This window comes from Nicotiana tomentosiformis, chromosome 4, assembly GCF_000390325.3.
Source record: "Nicotiana tomentosiformis chromosome 4, ASM39032v3, whole genome shotgun sequence".
Taxonomy (NCBI): Eukaryota; Viridiplantae; Streptophyta; class Magnoliopsida; order Solanales; family Solanaceae; genus Nicotiana; species Nicotiana tomentosiformis.
Window position 1 is genome coordinate 92,068,563 of NC_090815.1, and position 23,805 is coordinate 92,092,367.

Sequence of the window (23,805 nt, forward strand, 5' to 3'; positions counted from 1 at the left end):
ATTAAGCCTTACTCCCTTTACTTCCTTTTTGTAGGTTTATCTAAGGATATCGAGATGAGGCCTCCAGCCTGTGGCGAGGACTTACCTACCGAGTTCCCTGCTCCGAGACATGCCGAAGAAAAGAAAAGAAAAAGGGCTCCGAGTTCCCCGTGCTCGAAGAAAAAGAAAACAAGGAGAAGGCTGGTGCGCAAGTCAAAAGAAAAAACCAGCGCCCGAGCACCACCTTCGAATTATGTCTATCGGCTAAGGGACGAATTCGAAGAAGAAGAACCTTTTGTTCTAGTGTCCCGTGAGTTGTCACAGCTCGAAAAGAGGGAGGGGGGGGGGCACTGAACCAGAGATCCGTGAGGACGATCTGCCTCAAGCCAGGGAGGTCGATGAGGGGACCGAGGCCAAGGCTTCCCGGGATGCGGGAAGTACCCCAAAAAAGGCACCCGGTGTGATAGACATCACCGAGTCGCACTCGTTAAGGGGGGGGGGGGTGCACTGAACCAGAGATCCGTGAGGACGATCTACCTCAAGCCAGGGAGGTCGATGAGGGGACCGAGGCCGAGGCTTTTCGGGATATGGGAAGTACCCCAAAAAAGGCACCCGGTGTGATAGACATCACCGAGTCGCACTCGTTCACCGAGTCCATGTACAATGAGGCTCAAACCATGAAAGAGCGCCCCAACTAGGGGGCCCACAGAGCAGACGACCCCCTCCGCTGCTTTTTGATGGTGTAGATTCCACCGTTACGGAAGACGTCATCGGATTAGGTGACATAGAGGTACCGAGCAAGAGTCCGACCTTGGGGGCAGGAGGGCCTAACTTGAGCCCGAAATTGGTCAACCGATTCCCTGCCCCGAGTGTGGAGCCTGATCGGAAGCGATCTATCATCATCACCATTCCGGAGGATACCCGGGTCCTTTTCGCCCCCGTAGGGGTGGCCAGTTACCTTCGGTGCCTGGTGACCGAAGAAGACCAAGCCAAAATGAACGAGGTAGACATGCCCTGCTTGTTCAACGAAGCACAAGAGGCACTGAACCGGGTAACTTTAGATAACTCTTGATGATTTCAATTTCTCCTCTTATACTTGAACTAATTCATGGATAATCCTAATTTTTCTTCGTATTTGTAGGCCTCGGTGCTTCACCACGAAACGTTCCTCCGGTATCAAGATGAGCTAAACCAACTCAAACCAAAGTCAGAGAGCTTACTGAGAAGAGAGACACATACAAACTTCTTATCGAGCAGCGTGAAGGGGAGGCTAATAGCCTTTGAGATGAGTTGGAAGTGGCTCGGAAAGAACACGCCGACCTGGTTGAACATGTTAAATTTTTTGAAGTTAGTGACGATGAGCTAGACATGGTCACTAACAGTCGAAACCCGCAGGTCCAACACAAGATTGATCGGATTGACCAACTCCGAGCCGAGATGGATGCAGTCAAGGTCGAGGCCGAAGAGTGGAGAGGTAGGATGAACCGTCTAGCCTTGGAAAAAGAGATTGCCTGAGCGCAGTTGACCTCGGCGGAGGACCAGCTTCGAGTGACGAGGGAGAAGGCTGAGGTACGGTCCCAAAAGATCGAGGAGCTCCAGTCTCAGCTAAGCTCGGCTCTTTCCGATCGATAGACCCTTGCCAAAGAGCTTAAAGAGGCCAAGTCAGTAGTTCAAGGAAACAAAGATGATGCCAACGAGATGGTGGCCCAGTATAAGGCCGATGCCGAGGCAGCCCAAGACCGACTGAAAGATATCGTCGAATATGTGAAGTGGTAGTCACAAAGGGAGGCCCTCAAGAAAGTTCATGCTCGGGATTTTGATTTGTCGGCCGGAGTCAAAACTGCTAAGGGGCTTAAAACCGAGGCCAAGAAAATGGTGTATCCTGAGGACGAAGAAGACTCCAAGGGTTCGGACGGATCTGGGGGTGGAGAAGACTCTGATGGTCCGGGTGACGAGGCGGGCTCCGGTGGAGACCAAGTTGTTTAAGTGCCTTATATATTTTTCTTTGTTTTTGTACTTTTGTACTTTTTAATCAAGGCCATTTGACCTTTGTAAAGATCTTTTTACACATACGTGCATATATATATATATATATATATATATATATATATATATATATATATATATATATATATATATATATATACGGCTCTTTTTACCCTTCGACAGTTTTTAAGCTCGTTTCCTTTTGCTTTTTTCTTTATGATTGCAAAGATATTGAATGCCTTAGTACGTAATAATTAGGACTTGTTTGAAGGTTCGAACATGCCTTACTCTCGATATTATTTTGTTTAAGACTCGTGGGGGCTCAGTATGTCTGGAAGATTTTCCCAAAGTACTTAGAATATTTTAGATTATAATTTGCCGAGGGTAGCCTTTTGAACCAGTTTAGAAATTTTGAAGGCCTTATTTTTTGTTACGAGTCTCGGACGTCTCTGAGTCATTTTAATACGATCGTAGCCTTTCTAATTCGGGTGTTTCCCAGTGGGCTTGTTACATCGAGTCATCCGGACTTAACCGAGATAACCTTTCCCGAATGGGGGTGGCCGTAGCCTTTAAAATTTGGGCACTGCCAAATAAGCTTTGTGCCCCCGGACTTTATTATCCCGGGCTGTCCGAACCTGCCTTGGGCGAAAGTCCCCAAGTGAGGTGGCCCTTGGGCTCTATGTCTTCGGGGGATCAAATGTATGAAACAAAAATTTTCAAGGGACAAAATATTTATCCGCAAGGTAGAAACTTCCTTTCAATTTTGTGCGTAACATACAAAGTTACACATGTGCTGTTCAAGCTTTATGTCCGGGCTTGGGTGGTCTATGTGGGCACAATTCATTCGACCATTTGGCCCTTACAGTCAATCCTATCGATCGAGCCTAGACTATTCGAGCACAAAGTTTCTTTCCTTGCCAAAATTATTTTTCAAGGGTGATGCCCCCCAGTGTTCGAGGTAGATCATAGAGAAGCCTCGGATACTGTTGACAATCGATCTTCGATTCTAAGTTCGTACGATCCACTGGTGCCTTGTTAAAAACCATGCCGAAAAATACATTTGGGACAAAACCGGTTCAAGGGAAAAAGAGTGCAACGCGTGCTTCCAGGCCTAAAAAATTGTATCGTTCTTTGACAGTTACCTGCAAGTGTTAGTCCAAAATGTAAATAAATAAAAGCAGTAAATGGGGTCATACCTTAGCAGTAATATATCTTCAAGTGAGTTACGTTTCAGTTTTTCGGTAGTCGCTCACTGTTCATTGCTCCGAGTTTGTACGACCCTTTCCCGGTGATCTCGATAATTTGATACGGACCTTTCCAGTTTGGTCCCAGCTTTCCTTCATTCGGGTTTCGAGTGTTTAATGTGACCTTACTCAACACTAAGTCCCCAACATTGAAGTGTCAAAGGTTGGCTCTTCGATTTTAATACCTCTCGATCCGTTATTTTTTGGGCTACCATCCGGACGAGGGCGGCTTCGTACCTTTCATCTAACAGTTCCATGCTCGTATTCATGGTCTCGTTGTTTGATTCTTCGGTTGTGTATCGCAACCTGAATCGGTTCTTCGACATCGACCGGTATTAGAGCTTCGGCGCCGTAAACCAACGAGAATGGGGTGGCTCCGGTACTGGACTTCGAGGTCGTACGGTAAGCCCATAGGACTTCGGGCAAGATTTCTTTCCATATTCCTTTGGCTTCGTTCAATCTCTTTCTGAGGTTTTGGAGTACGGTTTTGTTCGTGGACTCTGGTTACCTGTTCCCAGGGCTGGCTATTCGATCCCAAACCCGCCCAGAGATTAATAGGTTGGGCTACAATATTTTAGCTCATGGGTTAATTTGGGATGAGCCCAAGTTAACCCATTATTTTTTGTAGCCCATTCTGACTCATAAAGTAGCCCAAATATAACCCATGAAGTTCACCCCAAAATAAAGGGATCTCAACCCAACTTATCTAGAAATTTACTTAGTTACCCTATCCCACCCCCACTCCCACGGTGGGCACCAAACTATTTACCCTCAAAATCGGATAACAATTAAATTTGTAGGTGGTTTTAAGGATACGCGGATTAATTTGATACAAGCGATAAATTAAGTTGCTATTGAATAAACAAAGACAAATAAATTCAAGCAGCACAAGTTGCATAGTTTCAGCCTTAACGAAATAGCCACTCTCGAGCCGAGATAACTGAGACCGTTATAGATGAAAAAGAACAAGAGCTGAAGAAAAAAAAAATATAATTTCTTTTGAGTGCGTGTTACAATGTCTTTCATGAATTAGCAGACCCCCTTTATATGGTAGGGGAGTCCTATTTTAGGTACAACTCTATAAAAGGTAAAAAAATCTTTTGATTAACTGATTGCCGGTTCTTTATCGATACGTGCCGAGATCCCTGCCGTAATATTTGGCCAGTCACGGATATTTCAGCCTTCTGTTGGCTATGTTAGATTGTCTGACAATGTTCTTCGATGTCGTTCGAGTCTAGGACCGATTCCGAGACCATGGCCTCGATATTCTCGAAGGCAGATGCCATGCCCTCGGGTTCTGTCCTGATGGGACTTTAACTCGATTTCGGTCCCTTGTTGCAATGTCTCGAACCTGGCTTATTTTATCGGAGGTTATGATGCACCATGAGCTCGATTTCACCCGTATACGAACTTTCTTTAATATTGGCTTTAAGGGTAGGCTTAAAATTGCTAGGCCCATAACTAATGCAGGGCTTGCTAGTACCAAAGCTGCTGTCACACATACCTGAGAAGTCTTATTGACATATTTGATCAATTGATCTCTCTAGCAACCCTTTGTTCTTGGATTTCAAAACTGCAATACCAACCAATATTCATCATTAGTTCACTTGAAATTTTGTTTGTTGAGGTCGGAGAAGGGGTTGTTGTGGAATAAAAGATCGAATAATTATTGGAACAGTTATCAATAGTGTCAAGGACTTGTTCGACGAATAGTCATATTGGACTTTATTGCTTTTAAGAATATGGCTACAGAATTTTGATGCTTCTGAACTTATACTGAAGTAATTGGAAAGAAGGGGTTCTAATTAAATCATACTTTTCCCCTGAAAAAATAATTGGTTCAAGAATGGTTGTAATGGTCCCTGGAAAAATAGTTGATTCAAGAATGGTTCATTTACTAGTAACTGTGTTTTTGAAAAGAAATCGCCATAAGTTTTTGTTCTTATTGGTCCAGGATACTCTTCTTACCTGGAACATAAAATAGCTCCTTTTTATTGACTATCAAGATTTAAATAGAGAAGTACTTGAAGCGAATATAAACATGTACAATTTGTAATCTTTTACATATATGCACATCTTATATTGATTATAGCTAGTAATAAGAAAACTTTCAAAAAGGAAAAAAAGAAGAAATATAAGCCTGGGAAATATTAGTTAGTTAGGGATAAGAATCGCGAATTTATTTTGTGTAAACTTAAACATGAAATTAGCAAAATTCATGATTACCATGAGGAGTAGATGGAAAATATAGTTTCTGAAGAATTAACTAAAACTTTTCCGTGATTAAGTTGTTACGAGTGTCATCTTTCTTGGACAATAAAATCAAAGGGCGTAAGATCTTCTTCTTGTTTCATCCCTCATTCCAATTGTATAGCTCAATAATTTGTCAAACGAACTTGGGATTAAATAAATAGTAATTTAGAAAACTAGATAATTTTGGGATACAATAACGAAAAACACCATTCATGTAAGTAAACTAAACGAACCTTTAATAGTTTATAAAGTTCTATCTTCTGCCATCATCTTCAAGTCTTCAAGCTAGAAAATAAGAAGTAATTAATTGGATATGTATTCTTTAGGCTATGAAGAAGGACCAGCTCCAGAAACTTACTTCCATATATGCGTGAAATAATGAAAATTAAGAACTAATTGTGAGACCCAAGCAAGTGCTTTCTTTCCTTATAAAACCTTATAAGCAAATTAAAGGAGATAATATATAATTAGAGAGGGGCTGCCAAAAAGAGCCAAGTCCGAGGTTGTCTTTCTTGCTTGAATAGTGAACCACCCTTTTTAAAGCCCACTTACAAGAAAGACAGTTTTTAATTTGTGATGATGATAAGTTTAATGCATTCACTTGATAGAATTAACTAAGAGGGATTGAAGTTATCAAACCACTCCTAGAGACACTTCCTGTGGACAATTGCGGGACCAGATTCATCATACTCGGCCTTCACTAACCACATTTGCACAACAAGTAGAAGTTAGTTCTGATCCCTCGAGCTTAAAGAAGACATTCACAATTAGAACAATTTATTTGGGAATGAGACGCGGTTGATTGAATGACTGATCAGTCAACTAAAGCAAAAAGAAACTAACTTGTTGGAAAGTACTGAGGGAAGCTAGAATTGATCCTCCTATCCAAGCGCTGTACTTTCTCTCGGGCGGTGCAATCACCTTGATCTTCATGCGGCTTGGAGAGAGAGCAGAGATTTCCTTGCTCATACGTTCCGCTATGCCCGGAAACATAGTAGATCCACCAGTAAGAACAATGTTAGAAAATAAATATTTCCTAATATCAACGTCACACCATCGCCGGAATCAAGAACAATACCTTGTTGAAAATAACAAAAACAATTAGTGACTGACTAAAACAGTGGTATTATTCTTACCAGTTGTACGACCATTAGCAAACAGAGAAAGAATGGCCGGAATTGCAATATACATGGCTGGAATATTGAATTTCTCAAAAATGATTTGAGTCATTTTCTCTCGGTTTGCTTTGGGGTTACGTGGTGCCTCAGTCAGCAGAACGGGATGCTCCCATGGATCAACACGGAGTTCATTGCAAAATGTGTGATGCCAGATTTTCTCCGTATCATCCCAATTGCTTACTATGCCATGTTTAATTGGATATTTCGAAGTCAAAATACCTCTTCTCCGCTGAGCTTCATAACCAACATAAGCATCTTTTTGTCCCATTCCAGGCATGATGCCAGTGTGACGAGGACGACCAACTATACTTTCGAAAACTGCCCTTGGAGAATCATCCCCAGCAAAACCGGCCTAAAGAAACAAACAACAAAATAGTTACGTATTATTCATTAGTATGTCACATGCCCTGAAATTGCAAGCAGTTTGTTCTAACTAACCTTGCTCAATTTAGTTCCATTGTCAATAACAAGTGGTCGAGTATCCTTCCCATCAGCCATCTTGTAAGGACTTCAAATTTTTATTTTGCAAAGTATAATATTGAAAGAAGAGAGTAGGAGAATTGTAGAAATTTTCTGTGTATATTTCTCTTTACAATGTAATCTATATATACAAAAAAATGGAATCTAGTCTAAACAAACTTTGCCAAGTGGCACTATTTTACTAGTCTATTCCTAACAGCTTTTGTAACAAACAAAAGGAATATTTACAAAGAATAATCCTATCTACTATGTAAGATATCTGTTTGTATCTTCTGGGCTATTCCATAATTTGGGCCGATGAAATCACTGAAATTTGAAGGCCCACTTAATATAAAACCAAGTCCAAGACAAAAAGAGAATCCAGCCCGTTTATCCATCACACATAATTTGTATCGATCATAAGTCTTTTAGTTTGTGAGACTTATGGTCTGAAACTTGGTCTCTTTTCTTTAGGCGGCTTAGGTCTTTATCTTCTTCTTTAACATACCCTAAAATCCTTGAACTTTCTTCTTCATTCTTCTTCTTCTGAGATGAACCATGAGAGATCATTATCTGAAATTCCATTATCTCAGCATCCCCCCTCAAGTTGGAAGGGACGAAAGTAACACCCATCTTGCGAAGAGCAGAGTTATGAGCTGGTCCTGATAGAGATTTGGTGAAGGGATCGGCGAGCTGTGAAGAGGAAGGAATGTGTGAGAGTGAAATTAGACCGGAAAGGTACTGTTGTCGGACGAAATGACAATCTAATTCCCCGTGCTTTGTCCTTTTGTGGAATACTGGATTCCGGGCAATATGAATCGCCGATTTGCTATCAGAGAGAACGGGAACATGCAAAGATGGAGATACAGACAAATCTTCAAGTAATCGAATGAGCCATGTCAATTTAGCAACAACCCTACGCATGGATCTATATTCCGCTTCAGCGGAAGATAAAGAAATTGAAGCTTGCTTCTTCGATTTCCATGAAATGGGTGACCTTCCTAGAGCGATGTAAAACCCACTGACAGAACGCCGGGACTCAGGGCAAGAAGCCCAGCCGGCATCACAAAAAGCCACAAGCTTGAGAGAGGGATCTGAGTTCAAAATAATACCTTGTCCGGGATCTGAACGGAGGTATCTTAGAACTTGAATGGCTGCCATGTAGTGAGAAAGACGAGGACTTTGCATGTATTGGCTGAGTTTAAGGACAGCAAAGGACAAGTCTGGTCTAGTGTGAGTGAGATAATTTAGCTTCCCAACAAGATGACAGAATACAGTAGGATTGGAGATTAGAGGTCCTTCATTAGCACTAAGCTTTGAAGATGGTTCAAGAGGGGAAGAAAAACAAGGTGAATTCGAGACATCAAATTCATGCTATAAGTCCAAGGTAAATTTCCTTTGACACATAATAATTCCTTGCGCTTCCCTGAGAATTTCCATTCCTAGAAAAAATGCAGATTTCCCAAATCTTTAACTTTGAACTATGTGCTAAGAAATGATTTAAGTGCTAAAATTTCTTGAGAATCATTACCACTGATAAGAATGTCGTCGACATACACTGCGACAATAGAAGTTAGATTCCCAGTACGTTTAAAGAATAGGGAGTAGTCATTCATAGAGGAAGAATAGCCTTTGAAACTTAATGCACCTGCAAGTCGAGCATATCATTACCATGAAGCTTGCTTTAATCCATAGAGAGATTTTTTGAGTAGACAGACATGGTTAGGGCTTGGGGAAGGCATTCCAGAAGGAAATTTCATGTAGACTTCCTCTTGTAAATCTCCATGTAAGAAAGCATTGCTTACATCTAATTGATAGATTGGCCAGTCCTTCTTTGCTGCTATTGCCAATAAGCATCTGATAGTGGTCATTTTGACCACTGGTGAGAATGTGTCTGTATAATCTATTCCTTCCCTTTGAATATCTTCCCTAACTACTAATCTAGCCTTGAGTCTCTCTATTGAACCATCTAATTTATGCTTGACTTTGTAAACCCATTTGCAAGGCAATGCCTTATTTCCTTTAGGTAATAGTACCACATCCCAAGTATGGTTCTCTTGTAGAACTGCAATTTCTGAGTCCATAGCCTTTTGCCAACCAGGATGCATAGAGACTTGAGAATAATTAACAGGCTCTTGTACTTCTAAAATGGACTTCATGATATGTTGATTATGTGCTGACAAAGCTCCAAAAGAGTAAACATTAGGCTTAGTAGGTTGTTTTAGACAAGAATCAGTAAATTGAGTGAGAAAGATGTTATTACAAATGTAATCCTTGAAATGGCTTGGCCATTGAGTTTCTCTACCAGATCTCCTAGGTGCAGGTGGTGTTAAGACATGGTCATAAGAATTGCTCCTAGGTGAATGAGGGCTAGATGAGGGATTGTTTCTAGATGAATGAACATTCTGAGGTGGTTAGAAACTAGCTGGAATTACAGAAGAGGGAAAACTCTCGGTACTGCTGCTAGGACTAGGTGAACTGGAGTCATGAGGTAGCTATTCACTAGAGGGAATTGGGAATGTGTATTTAGTGAAGGGGAAATTGGTGGAGATGTAGGGTAGGCAGTATCCATTGGAGAAGATGTGGGAAATATAGAGTCTGGAGAAGAGGGAGCAGGATTAGTAACTAAAGGATACTTATCCTCAACAAAGTGAACATCTCTAGATACCACAATCTTTCCGGTGTCTAATTCCAACAGTTTGTATCCCTTCTGTCCTAGAGGATATCCCAAAAACACACAAGCTTTTGCTCTAGGGTAAAACTTACTTCTTCCATTAGACAAGGTAGACACATAGCAACCAAAACTCTTGAGTTGATTATAGGATGTAGGTTGGTTAAACAGTACATAAAAAGGTATCTGTCCCTTGAGAACTTTGGAAAGTAACCTGTTCATCAAATAAGTAGCTATTAGTACACATTCTCCCCAATAGGCAATAGGAATATGTGATTGAAATAATAGAGCTCTTGCAATATCCAGGAGATGCCTGTGCTTCCTTTCAACTATTCCATTTTGTTGAGGGGTTGCTACACAACTTGTTTGATGAAGAATTCCCTGTGAAGAGAGGAAGGCAGATTCTTGACTGCCTCTCCCAAGTTCAAATGCATTATCTGTTCTTAGCTTTTGCACCTTGACTCCAAACTGCCTTTCAACCATGACTAAGAAATTTTTCAAAACCCCAAATGCATTACTCTTTGTGCTCAATAGAAATGTCCAAGTTCCTCTGTTGTAATCATCCACAACAGTTAAAAAATACTTATATCCATTATAAGTAGGGACCTTGTAGGGACCCCAAACATCAACATGTATTAATTCAAATGCTATTTTTGTTTTGATTTGATTTAGAGGGAATGGGGATCTAGTTTGTCTAGCTTTAGGACAAACATCACAGAAACATGAAAAATTAGAAGGAAAAGAGATAAAACTGAAGTTTTTCATTGATGAAAAAGGAAAATACCCCAATCTAATGTACCAAAGGTTTATATTATAAATAACATTTGCAGAAAAAGGAAAAGGTGCTGAAAACTGAACAGAATCACTATTCTTAAAAGATGTAGCTACACTCTCTTCAGTACTATTCCTAGAGTTGATAACAGTAGGTTCCAATAGGTATAATCCCTCTCTTACTTCACCAAAAACTTGAGCACTCTTCACTAAAGAGGCTTGCAATAGATATTGATTAGAGGAGAATGAGATGATGCAAAGAAATTGTGAACAAAACCTATTAACAGATAACAAATTGTATCTGAAAGTAGGTATATAAAGAACTCTCTCTAGAACATAGTTAGGAAGAATGGATATCTTTCCTATGTGAGTGACTGTTATCCTAGATGAATCAGAAAAATTAATGTGTAGTGACACAGGGAGTGGGGTAAGTGAAATAAAAGCATTTGAATTAAAACATATATGTTTAGAGGCCCCTGAATCTATTATCCAAGTGCTGGAATTAAAAACTGAAAAATAAGATCCAGAGTATTTCACAATTGTAACAGCAACTGCATTTGCATTTACTTCTGAGTTTGAACTTCCTGAATCTGAAACTTTGATCTGCTTTATCAACTGCATCAGTTGAGAGAACTGGTCCTTAGATAAATGATGTTCCAAAGCATGATTGTAATTGTTGCTGGCATCTCCTCCCTGTTCTTCTGAGAAAGCCCCATTACTTCTGATAGGTCCTTGACCTGTCTTCCCATTTGTGAACTCAAAGTTTTTAGAAAAGCCTATAATTCTGTAGCAATTTGCCACTGAGTGTCTTGTTTTCTTGCAGTAGGTACAAGATACATTAGGATTAAACTTTGATTTCTTGGCCTTAGCAGTAGGTAGTTTTGGACTTTGATTCCCAGATCTCTGAAACCCATTTTGGTTCCTTTGAAATTGATTAGTGAGTTTTTGCTTTCCATTTCTCTATGAAAAGTTGTTTTGATTTGAAAAACTCCCATGGCTTCCTACCATGAAAGCTGAAGAATTAGAGGATATTAGGGGGTTAGCATATATCTATCTCTGATTCTCATCTTGAAGAATGAGTGAATAGGTATGGTTGATGCTTGGTAGAGGATTCATCATTAGGATGTTTCCTCTAGCTTGAACATAGGATTCATTCAACCCCATGAGAAATTGAATCAACCTCTCATCCTCTTGTGATTTCTCCAACAATTTCTTTCCATCACATACACGAGCACAGTTACACTTGATATTTGACTTCAAAGAATCCTGCTCATCCCATAAGCGTTTGAGCTTGGTGAAATAAGTTGCTATGTCATTTGTTCCTTGTGATAATCCATGTAATTCCTTCCGTAGGTGATACAGTTTTGCACCATTGGACTGTCCAAATCTGTGTTCAAGACTCATCCACAGATCCAGTACAGATTTTGAATAAATGACACTATCTCCAATGTCTTTGGATAGTGAGTTAAGTAGCCATGAAGTAACCATGTCGTTACATCTACTCCATGGTTGGTGGTCCTTTGAGGTGGCAGCAGGTACTGGACAACTACCATTGATAAATCCCAGCTTATTCTTTGCCGAGAGGGCTATCAGCACAGATCTCCTCCAGCCTTGGAAACCTCTGCCATCGAAGACTGCATTTACTAGACTCATTCCAGGTGCATCTGAGGAATGAAGGAAGTAGGGGTGATTTGGGTCGAAGTTGACTCCATTTCCACCAGTAACTAGAACTACGGAGGTTTCACCAGCATCAGACATGATGAAACAAATGGATTAGTGACAGAAAATCAAGAAAAGAAGACTGGATTTTCCAGAATCGAGCTACTGCTCTGATACCATGAAAGACGAGAGTAGGAGAATTGTAGAAATTTTCTAGTGTATATTTCTCTTTACAATGTAATCTATATATACAAAAGAATGGAATCTAGTTTAAATAAACTTTGCCAAGTGGCACTATTTTACTAGTCTATTCCTAACAGCTTTTGTAACAAACAAAAGGAATATTTACAAAGAATAATCCTATCTACTATGTAAGATATCTGTTTGTATCTTCTGGGCTATTCCATAATTTGGGCCGATGAAATCACTGAAATTTGAAGGCCCACTTAATATAAAACCAAGTCCAAGACAAAAAGAGAGTCCAACCCGTTTATCCATCACATAGTTTGTATCGATCATAAGTCTTTTAGTTTGTGAGACTTATGGTCTGAAACTTGGTCTCTTTTCTTTAGGCGGCTTAGGTCTTTATCTTCTTCAACAGACCCTAAAATCCTTGAACTTTCTTCTTCATTCTTCTTCTTCTGAGATGAACCATGAGAGACCATTATCTGAGATTCCATTATCTCAACAAATATAGATGAGACATCACTGGTACAAATACAGAGCCAAAAGTGAAAATTGTTCATAAAATCAGCTCAGTCAATGAGAGAATTTCTTCCTTAATAGTATATTGTTCGGTTCTCCTTTTTATCTCCCTTCAAGCTCAAGGAGAGAGAGATTTTTATATTTCCAGTAAAAGTCATCAGCTATTAGCACATGAACATCCCCTTTATTGTTAAAGGCAAAGAAAACAACAAAGACAATAGATACGACATAGTGATGACAACAAATAGGGGGTTCATGCAAAAACTTGGAGACAGAAGGAATAACAAAGGTCAGCTGGTGCAGTCAGAGTTCATTCAAGCATTTTGAAGATATGTCACTCACGTTAAGGGCCCAAACATAAATTTTCCAAAATCCTTGGGTTGCTTACTTCCCTAACTCACTTTTAGCTCTCAAAATTCTTTTCTTTGGCAAACTATCTCAGTTCTTGTCGTCGCCTTATGTTAAACTTCCCCACTTTTACATTTAGTATAGACCAAAATGCGAGCGAACAGATAAAAGATTTTTAAGTTAAGAAAAGCCAATAGAACGGCAGCCCCAAGACCTCACAGACTGCAATTCTAGCAAAGGGTGATGAACTTTATAAGACACAGAATGTTAGGCACATACTCCTGCTATGAAAATCACCTATAGTAACCTTAAAGAATAAGAAAACTCTACTAACACCATTGCTTGTTGCCTGATTATATTTTTCTTTTTAAACACAAGAAAGCACAAAACTTTAAGGCCTTCCTCTTTGTTTTGAGGAAAAGGAAATAAGAAAAAGGTCTTGCTCTTTAAGTAGATGATATGATTTATTGGTGGAATTGTGGAAAGTGATCATGCTATTGCTACCCATGAAACTGAATCATGAACTTCCCAAGTAACTCAAATAGTTACTATGTGTAAATATGTCAAATGTGTAAATCAACTGACCGGCCAGTACAAGCAAAGTATAATCAAGAGCCAAAAAGAAAATTATATATGTTTCTTTCCCAGTTTTATGTTGTTACTGTTGGCGGGCAAAGGTAGGGGTTCATTCCTATTTCATGCGATGGAGCAAAAAAGACTATTTCGAAATCAAAGAAACTGTTTTATAGAACCAGAAAGAAAATTTTATCTTGTAAATCCCCTTTTAGCTCCAACACTTCTGCCTAAAATCTAATGAATAGTTCTAGTATTGATTAATACTAAGTGTACGCGTGTAAACCGATAGACCGCACCAAACCGAAAAGAAAACCCCGATATGGTTTGGTTTGATTTGGGTTAGTATTGGAAAAAAATCGACCATAATTGGTTTGGTTTGGTTTTAACTAAAAAAAAGCCAGACCGAAACCAAACCAACCTGATAATACAATTATACGATTTTTAAAACTATTCTATACATATAAATATTTATTGTAATGTAATTTATAAATATTTCTTAAACTTTTTCACAGTTTTATCTTTTAACGTATTATTTCAAGTTTGGACTTAACATTCTTGAATGGTAAATAAATTTTAAAGCCCATAGATGTAGTAATTCAAACAAAGTTCAAATCAATACTAATGATAACAAAAGAAATTCAATTCAACACTAGGAATGACGATAGTGTTGGATATCTATTTTTAGTTTTACATTGGTTTATAATAAAAATTCATAACTTAGTTTATCTTTTTCTTTAGTACTTAGTTATGTAATTAATAGTACTTATTAGATATACTTATTTTAGCATGCCTTATATACTCTCTCCGTTTCAATTTATGTGAACCTATTTCCTTTTTAGTCCATGCCAAAAAGAATGACCATTTTTCCTATTTGGAAACAATTTACCTTTATGCAATAATTTATAGCTGCACAAAATATGTGTGCCTCATTTTACAATATAAGTTTAAAAGTCTTCTATCTTTTCCTAAACTCCGTGTCCAGTCAAATTGGTTCAGATAAATTGAAACGGAGGGAGTAGTATTTTTAGATTATGTTAATTTTTATTATGAATTTTATTATCTTTGCTATTGAATATTTTAGTATAATGCTATGACTTATCTCATATTATTGTGTTATTTTCTTGAAAAATATATTACTATATAGTTGTATCTTATTAGGACTTAAGAAATATTTGGAGCACACGTTACATATTTTGTGCTATAAAGACTTTAGCAAAAACCCGAGAAAAATCAAGATTGAAAAATCTGATTTCTTTGGTTTAGTTTGGTTTATAGATTTAAAAACCCGACACCATTGGTTTGGTTTGGTAATTGAAAAATCCGAACCAACCCGACCTATATACACCCATACTTACGTGGGTAATCTAGACCAAATTATCAATTTAGTTACACCGCAAAGCATTCATATCGTCAGAAAAAGGGAAAAAAGGGCAGCCCGGAACACAAGACATCCCGCGTTCATGCAGGGTAAGGAGAAGGATCTCATCCCAAGGGATGTGATATAGACAGTCTACCCTAATACAAACATTAGTGGCTGATTTCACGACTTGAACCCGTGACCTTTAGGTCACAGGGAGATAATCAATAGCACGTTCTTATTTTATAATCATATGAAATCATCATAACAAATGCCAAACTTCACCTAAATTCAAAACTCAAAAACCCAAAATTAGTAAACCATTTACACCAACAAATCATTGAGCAACCAATAACCAGTAGCAAGCGCATAAATACAAGTGAAACAGAGAACAGAGACAAACACTACAAGAAAACAGGACATTAGCTATGGAATTTAGCTTGGATACACATATCCCTAGCTAATATGCACCTTTAGCTAGGAATTTAGCTAGAAAAGTCACATTTCCTTGCAAATGTTTTCGATTAAGAATCTAGTCATAATATAGATAGGAATTAGCTAGGGACCATTCCTTGCTAAAACATAGCTAGAGATTTTCCCAAGCCAAAGTTATAGCTAATTTTTAGCGGGAATTCTAATTTGGCGCTAAATTTATTTTTCCAAAAGATCATAGGTTAGATAGGGACATAGTCCGTAGCAAATCCCTAGCAATGTGTTAGCAAGAAAAGTCTCCTAGCTAATCTATAGCTAAAAGTTAGAGGGAATTCTATTTTGGCGCTAATTATTTTTCCTAAGGAACTTTATTTGTTAGCTAGGAATATATTCCGTTGCTAATCTCTAGCTAAAAAGTAGCTAAGGATGTTTCCTTGCCAAATCTATAACTAAACTTTGTCGGGAAATTCCAATATGTTACTAATATTTTGTTTAGCTATGGACGAATCCAAGTTAATCTCAAGAAAATTATTATTATGGCAATTTATTAATTACGAATGTTTAAATATGAAAATTTATCAAAATTGGTGTGGCCACAACCCACATATTTAAAATAATTTTTCTATGTATAATTAAAATGATGACTTTGTCCCGTCATTATTTCTTATCCTATCTCACCATCCTAATTAAATTTGTGGAGAATTCATCTAGAATATCTTTTAGGAGATTTAGAAATAAAATACCTTTTCGTGAAAGAATCCAGATTAGCTATCAAGCAGAAAGGTGTAGCTAATTTATAGCAATTAAAAATAAGTCCGTTGGCGCTTAAAATCTTTAGTAATATTATTTTAATAGAACTCTGTATCTCAAATCCTTAAAAATCGCTAAACATCCACGCACTCTTCCACGTCTCTTCATCCCTCTAAACCCTCAACTATCATCTTCTAATTCAGTGAAGGGAGACAACTTGCTATCGCTGTCGCTTGTAAGCTTCTGGTAAGAATTTCTCTAGTACTTAAAGCATCTCTGCAAATAGGTCTTTTCGTGAGTGTTTAATTTATCGTGAGTGATCAATACCTTCCTAGCACCAGGAATTCTTGTCGTCGTTTAATTTAGCATTAACTATGAACTAAGAGAGAACAATTCCCCCAACGATTCATATTTCCTATCTGATTATAGAACTGAACTTTCAATAATGTGATATAAGATGCTTCTACGTATATGTATTGTTTGGTTTCTGCTGATTATTAGATTGTTGTCCTTATATTTTTATTGAACAACTATTTCTGGGTTTGAGAAAAAAAATAATGAAGATATATTGTTCCTATGGTTAACCAAGTAAAATTATTTCCAAAGAGGGCAACATGATAACTGAAGAAGAATGAAATTAATATAATCTTATATTTTTAATATATGATAGGGAAAAAAAAGAAGCTTATGTGCCCTTTGTAAGTTTACTAGCAAACAAAGCTGAAGTGATATACTTTTTAAAATAAATAAACTCCACTTACAAACATGTGTTTAATAGAAAACAGAGGCAACCTCTACTAGTTCTCTTCTCTTTACTCTTCCAGATTTGGTGCTATCAATCTGCTTAAATTGGTGAAATAATTAATATATTATAAAGTACTCAAATAGTGTTTCTGTTTTGTCATTGTTTGATAGATAGGAAGCATGAGTTCCTTTAGAACTGATCATATATGGATGTATAATAGACTAGTGCCTAGTCGAAAAGGAGTCACTACTGAGTTCCTAGAAGGTGTGCAGAGATTTGTAGAGTTTGCATTAATGCAACATGACTTCGTTTCTAATGGGAGTATAAGGTGTCCATGTTCAAGATGTAGAAACATTAGTGGGTTTCTTGAACCTCATGATGTTAGAGCACATCTGTACAAGCATGGTTTCATGCCTAACTATTATCAATGGGAATCACATAGGGAGCCTTTTATACTAATTTCTAGACCTCAACCTAGTAGGAATACAGAAAAAGAAATAGGTCCTGAGATAACAACAGAAAATCCGTATCGCACTATGGTATTGGATGCAATTGGTCATAGTTTCAACTTTGAAAGTGATGGATTTAATTTGGATGGTGAAGAAGAACAACCTCCTAATAGAAATGCTCAAGTATTTTTTGATATGCTAAAAGCTTCAGAGGAGCCATTGTTTGATGGATGTGTTAATCATTCTACGTTGTCAGCGGTCTGCAGGCTACTGAACATTAAGTCCGAGTTTAACATGAGTGACAATTGCTATAACCAAATTTTGCTATTTCTGAAGGAGCTCTTACCTGAAGATGCTAAGTTACCTAACGATTACTACAGGACTAAACAAATGGTTGCAAAACTTGGGCTAGGATATGAAAAGATAGATGTATGCAAGACAGGTTGTATCCTATATTACAAGAGTAATAAAGATAAAGTGAATTGTCCAAAGTGTGGTCAACCACGTTATAAGCCTAAGAGAGGAGGCAATGGAAGGCAAAAAGATGTTGCATATAAAGTACTACGTTATTTTCCTATAACTCCGAGATTACAGAGGTTATATATGTCAACAAAGACTGCTGAAAATATGATATGGCATTGGAAATCTCGTCGAGAACCTGGGGTAATGAGTCATCCAAGTGATGGAACATTTGCCAATTCATTTAGCATATGAAGCAATAGTCGGTGGTCCAGTTCAGTTTCGGTGGATGTATCCTTTTGAGCGGTAAGAGTCTAATTGGATCTTGATTAGATAATTAATTTATTTACTTAACAATATACTAAAATATATTTTAATTGTAGAGAGCTGCACACTTACAAAAAGAAGGCAAAAAATAGAGCTCGTGTCGAGGGATCAATATGTGAAGCTTATATCATTCAAGAAATTTCAACATTCAGTTCCCATTATTTCCAGCCTAACGTGCAAACTAGGCTTAATAAAGTTACTCGAAATGATGATGGAGATGAAGTTGATGCACCTGATGGTTGTTTGTCCATCTTTTTGCATCCAGGATGTTCGAGTGGGGTGAAAGAATGTTGATATTTGACCGATGATGAGTGGGATGTGGTACGGTTGTATGTTTTGTTAAATTGTGAGGAGGTTCAACAATTCGTCCTGTAAGTTGATATTTTTGACCAATATAGTGCATATATATTACATGAATGAGCTAACTTAACTATAATTTTATTGCTTTTGTAGTGTCTTTGAAGATGAATTGAAAAGGAATTTTGAAAATATTAGCCTCGAGCAAATTGATAAAGAGACAAATAGTAGATTTGCCAAGTGGTTTGAAACTTATGTGAGTAAATGACAATTGAATAAAAGAATTGTAGTCTTTATTTGTCTTGACTTAAACTTCATATTTAACTAAACATACTATTGGTCTATTTATTTTATTAATAGGCTCTTAATCCAGCTAATAACATAACTGATGAGCGGTTGAAAGACTTAGCTTCTGGTCCTTATAAGTGGGTTGAAACATGGCCGCAGTATTTCACGAATGGCTATAAGTTCGACACTCTAACATATGGCTCTAACAAATCAACTATGAATAGTGGTGTGTGCATCAAAGGAAAAAGTTGGAGTGACTATGAAAGTGACTACTATGGATTACTCGTTGACGTGATACAACTAAAGTATTCTAATCCGACAAAGAAAAGAACTACTCTTGTGTTATTCAAATGTGATTGGTTTGATCCAACGGTGGGTCGAGGACTGAAGGTCCATAATCATTATGGTCTAATCGATATCAATCATAAGAAAAGTTTCTTGAGCTATGCCTATGAACCTTTTGTGTTGGCTGAACAAGCACAATAAGTATATTTTGCAGAATATCCCAGTAAAAGAAAAGATAGAGTTGATTGGTGGGCAGTGTGCAAAATAAAAGCTAGAAGCCGTATTGATTTCCCAAATATCCCGTACCAAGAAGATGAGGATTTATCCACAGTATTTCCAAATGTCATTGATGATCTTGATTGCTTACGCCATGAAAATGGTAAACTGGAAGTACATGACATTGAAAAAGAGACTGCTGAAACTGAAAGAACACATGATATTGATGCTATTGAAAATGATGAAGAGAGAGAAGAATCTGATTATGAATCTGATGAAGATGAAGATGAAGAAGATGAACAAAGTGAATGAAATTTGAGAAAAATTATGGTGAAAATGATGATATTGAATGATAATAAGATTGTTGGTATAGCAGATGGCTTTTTACTGTAACTTTTTTGTCTGTTTTCTTTTATTGCTATTGCTGGTATAGCAGATGATTTTTTACTGCAATAATTTCTGCACATACCTTTCCTTTATGAGCTTTGCTGCTTTTCATGCTTAATTTTTGTTTTGTTTGTCCATGACCTCAAGGTTGCATTTCAATACTATACAACTTAATTTTTTGATGGTTGCTTTCTGAAATAGCTTGGACTATTACTATTGAATAATCATATCAGCAGATATATAATTACAAATGAACTCCTAGCCATCAATATATAATGAATTATGGACCCATAGCAACTATAATGACCTCTCAATTTATGTTAGTTCATTATCCCGATAAATGTTGGTGCTAATAGATACATGTTCTAGTAATGTCTGAATAAGAAATGTTTCTGCAACTCTGTGCCTGAGTATTGAGTATGCATCATCATAACTGAATTCATCCAAAACTCTTTTTCTCTGATATCCATCTCCCAGCCAAATTCTAGTGCTACACCTCCTATTTTATATTTCACTTCTTCTGGTTGGTTGGTGTATTATTCTACTCTTCTTGTTAGATTTTGATCAGGAAGTATGACAAGAGGAAGAGGCACTAAACGTAGTTGGGGAGGTCGTGGGGGTATATCTAATAAAGAGGGAGGAGGCTACCAACAGCTACCGAACATTTCTCTGGTAGATATTAGTGAACCATCAACCCCTACATCTCAACAGGTAAGTTCAAACCAACACATTGACTCGTCTCATGAAAGTAGTTTTCGGCAGATTGCACATACGTCTCAAAATGTCCCTACTCAACCAACAAATTCTGCTTCTCTGAATATTGGTCGTCAACAAGCACCCCCTTCTTCTCAGAATATTGGTCCTCAACAAGAAACTCCTCAAGATGTTTCAACTGAACAAACACTTGCATCTTATGGAAGTAGTAATCCACATGCAAGACGAGATACTATTTGTGGCATAAGATCCTTGAAAGTAAACGGAGATACGTAAGTAAATCTAATTATATAAGTCGTGGTAAAATATATTTGTATGTAATAATCTTCGAATAAAATGTTATATTGATTATTTTGTAGATTCTGCCCACATGAAGCTGTTCGGAATGTAACAATAGCCTTTAAGAAAAGCTTTAGTGGATCATGGAATTGTTGGAGAAAAGTTCCGGAGCATGTACGAGATAGATGGTTTAATGACTTCGAGGTATTTATAATTAACTGTATTAATTGACTTAACTTGATAAACTACATTAAATTTAATCTTTACTTTCTAATTGCAGAAAAAATATTCCTTTACTAGTGAGGACAAAGTGTTTATTCGAAGGACTTTTGAGCATGTGGGAAGTGAAAGGTTAAGTGACAGTTTGGAAAAAGCTAAAAGAGAATTTTCAAAAACAAAGAAAATGCCCGGATGGATTGCTAAAGTTCACTGGGACGCTTTGATGCAATATTGGGAATCTGACGCTTTTAAAAAAAAATCAACAATCAACTCCAAGAACAGAATGTCATCTAATAATGGAGAAGGTCCTTCCTTACATACCGGAGGATCAGTTGCATTTGCTGAGTACAGAAGAAGACATGTATTTCTCTATCTTTTAGTATTATCAGTATTAGTCTAAATTTATTTTATGATTTATCCTATAAACTAACAATATCTTTAATGATTGTAGAAGGAGTTAACGGGGAAAGATCTTCGTAATGATGAATTGTTTCTGAAGACTCACAGAATCAAAAATGACAAAAAGTGGATATGCGGAAAGTCAGAAAGGATGTGGGTATGTTTTTATCTCATTCTTCATTGCAACACCCGTTGAGTCTTTATCTGCTTCACACTATTGCAGTAGATAAGCTTTCTTTATAGATTAGCTCCATCCATAGAATATGATAATTCAGATGCATTGACGAAAAAAGACAAGGGAGTGATGCACATAAAATTGCTGCTTTTTCTTAACTGTCTGTATATATTTTTGTAGTAGTCAGATTACAGTTCTATCACATTCAGATATAGCTTCAATGAATTTTGGGAAGTGAAATTAGGGAACATCAAAAGTACTAAGTTTTCAGATGTAGGAAGTATTTTTATATTTACAACTGTATATCTATCTTTAGACTGTAATTCCTTAAAGATTCTCCTTAACCATTGAAAAATTATTACAAATACAAATAAATGGACTAATATTTTTAATATTTACTTTTCCTTCACCAAATGTATGTGCACTAAGTGCTTGTCTGAAGTGTTGAAGCCAGATAAAGCTACTGAAGAAAATGGATATATTAAAAAAAAATATAAGACAATGATAAAGTTGTGATGTACTTGTAGATTGTTGACAAACTATCGGGTGCTTCAATTTTTGTCCATGATCTAACTAGATTACAAAAGTAACCAAATTGTGCCTTCCTAGTTTTTTTTCTAATCAACAAGAAGATGGTGCACTACTGCATAGTGGAACAATATCAAACAAAATATTTAAGTGAAAAAGATAGAATCCAAAGCTTTAAAAATAGTGAGTACTCAGCTTTTAACATGGAATGATTGACAAGCACTTCCCTACTCTCTGAAGTATTTGAAATAAGAGTCAGATAAGATAAGCCTTTTTCAAGAAATTAATTTTACACTTATTGAAAACCTGAGAAAAGAAGTAAGGAAAAAAAAAATACTTTTCTTCTCAGTTTGATACTTTTAAAAATCATCTCAAGTTGTTGGAACTTAAAATATCAAAAACTTGTCTATATATTTGTTTATTTTATGCTTTTCAAACTGAGAAAGTGGTTTAACTGAAAGTGAATGGTAAATAATTTTGTCTATTCTGTATTCTTATTGTTTGCGTTGTTATTATGTTGCTGCCGACATGCTATTGCGACTCTTCTCTTATGTCCCAAGAATATATCTCCAGGAGTAGTGTTAGAGTTGTTGTTCATGGACACTATCATGGTAGAATATCATAAACACCCTCTTAGGTCTTACCATGCTATTTTTTTTATCTATGATGTATAAGAAAAACTTCTAAGTCTTTGCACACTCTAGATTTGAGAAACATTCAACAATTTTATAGCACCTTCTCTGGTGCACCTCATGAAAATAAGATTAATTAGATGGCCATCTACAATTAAATGAATACTTTATATATATATATATATATATATATATATATATATTTATATTTAATTCTCTACTTATTAGAGAAGTCTATTTCTTCATCTATTTCTTTAGTTACAGAAGTCTATTTCTCTGTTGTTCATTTTTTTTCATTACAGAACAAATGTGACTGCTCTATTAAGATTTGCTACTTGGAGACTTTGATATTCTATGTGATAACTAATAATTATAATTTTTTTCAGAATACATTTACAGAGATTATTAAGGAGAAGGTAGGTGAAACTTCAACATCAAGGAATGAAGAAAGTTTTGAAATAGATGATGCAGACATGGAAAGAAACATGGCAACAAATGAAGATGGGGAAGGAGAAAAAACTAGCGAAGAGAATGTTGTGGATATATTGAAAACTATACCAGATGAACAACTACTGAAAACTTGGATTGAAACAGTTGGAGGAGCAAAAAAAGGAAGAGTATATGGACTTGGTCCAAAAACTTGTCTTCTGGCAGATTCAGTGAAGGCTAATTGTGCATCCTCTAGTGCTCCTAATCCTCCAAATATTCCTACCCAACAAGTTTTTGAAACACCCGAATTTCAGCAACTTCTTAATCGTGCATTGGAGCAACGGATGGAGAATATGCAGGCAGATATGCAAGCGGGTATTCGGGAAGATATGCGAGAAGAAGTAAAAGCTGCGGCTCGTGCTGTCGTGCGTGAGATGCTTGGTTTAACTCAACCACCATCAAATGGCTCTGGTTCTTCCCCAAACATATCTTAGAATAGTAGAGTTTATGTTATTAATTTGTTAACCTAAGACATGTTTTATTTACCAATAGACATACACTTCGTTATTCTAGAACTAATGATACTCTGATTATGTTTATATGAAAAAT

General features: G+C 37.0%; 2 protein-coding genes, 1 long non-coding RNA gene and 1 pseudogene across 4 annotated transcripts in view; 2 read left to right on the forward strand and 2 right to left on the reverse strand.

Moving 5' to 3' along the window:
* The window catches only part of LOC104112250 (actin-100-like), a 59,599-nt pseudogene extending 52,388 nt beyond the window's left edge, over nucleotides 1-7,211 (reverse strand).
* The window catches only part of LOC104101586 (actin-7-like), a 177,144-nt gene that overhangs the window by 144,833 nt on the left and 8,506 nt on the right, over nucleotides 1-23,805 (reverse strand). The gene's annotated exons all lie outside the window — the stretch shown is intronic.
* LOC138909019 (uncharacterized) lies at nucleotides 7,208-12,657 on the forward strand. Its single transcript, XR_011415517.1, has 2 exons — nucleotides 7,208-8,486; nucleotides 11,895-12,657. It is a non-coding gene; the product is annotated as an uncharacterized lncRNA (long non-coding RNA).
* On the forward strand, nucleotides 16,489-23,737 carry LOC117280220 (uncharacterized). Of its 2 annotated transcripts, XM_070199998.1 has the most exons (6): nucleotides 16,489-16,614; nucleotides 20,390-20,807; nucleotides 20,895-21,018; nucleotides 21,095-21,394; nucleotides 21,485-21,589; nucleotides 23,154-23,737. In XM_070199998.1, the coding sequence occupies exons 2-6, from the start codon at nucleotides 20,395-20,397 to the stop codon at nucleotides 23,688-23,690; spliced, it is 1,479 nt and encodes a 492-aa protein (XP_070056099.1). In that variant the 5' UTR covers nucleotides 16,489-16,614; nucleotides 20,390-20,394; the 3' UTR covers nucleotides 23,691-23,737. The 2 variants fall into 2 exon arrangements, with proteins under 2 accessions (XP_070056099.1, XP_070056100.1); XM_070199999.1 differs by lacking the exon at nucleotides 16,489-16,614 and having other exon boundaries at nucleotides 18,339-20,807.

Excerpts from the sequence above, each read along its gene's own strand:
- LOC117280220 (XM_070199998.1), top strand. The coding sequence starts at position 20,395 with ATGACAAGAGGAAGAGGCACTAAACGTAGTTGGGGAGGTCGTGGGGGT. Across the intron at positions 20,808-20,894 it reads TTGAAAGTAAACGGAGATAC|ATTCTGCCCACATGAAGCTG; the intron begins GTAAGTAAATCT and ends ATTATTTTGTAG. Across the intron at positions 21,590-23,153 it reads GAAAGTCAGAAAGGATGTGG|AATACATTTACAGAGATTAT; the intron begins GTATGTTTTTAT and ends AATTTTTTTCAG.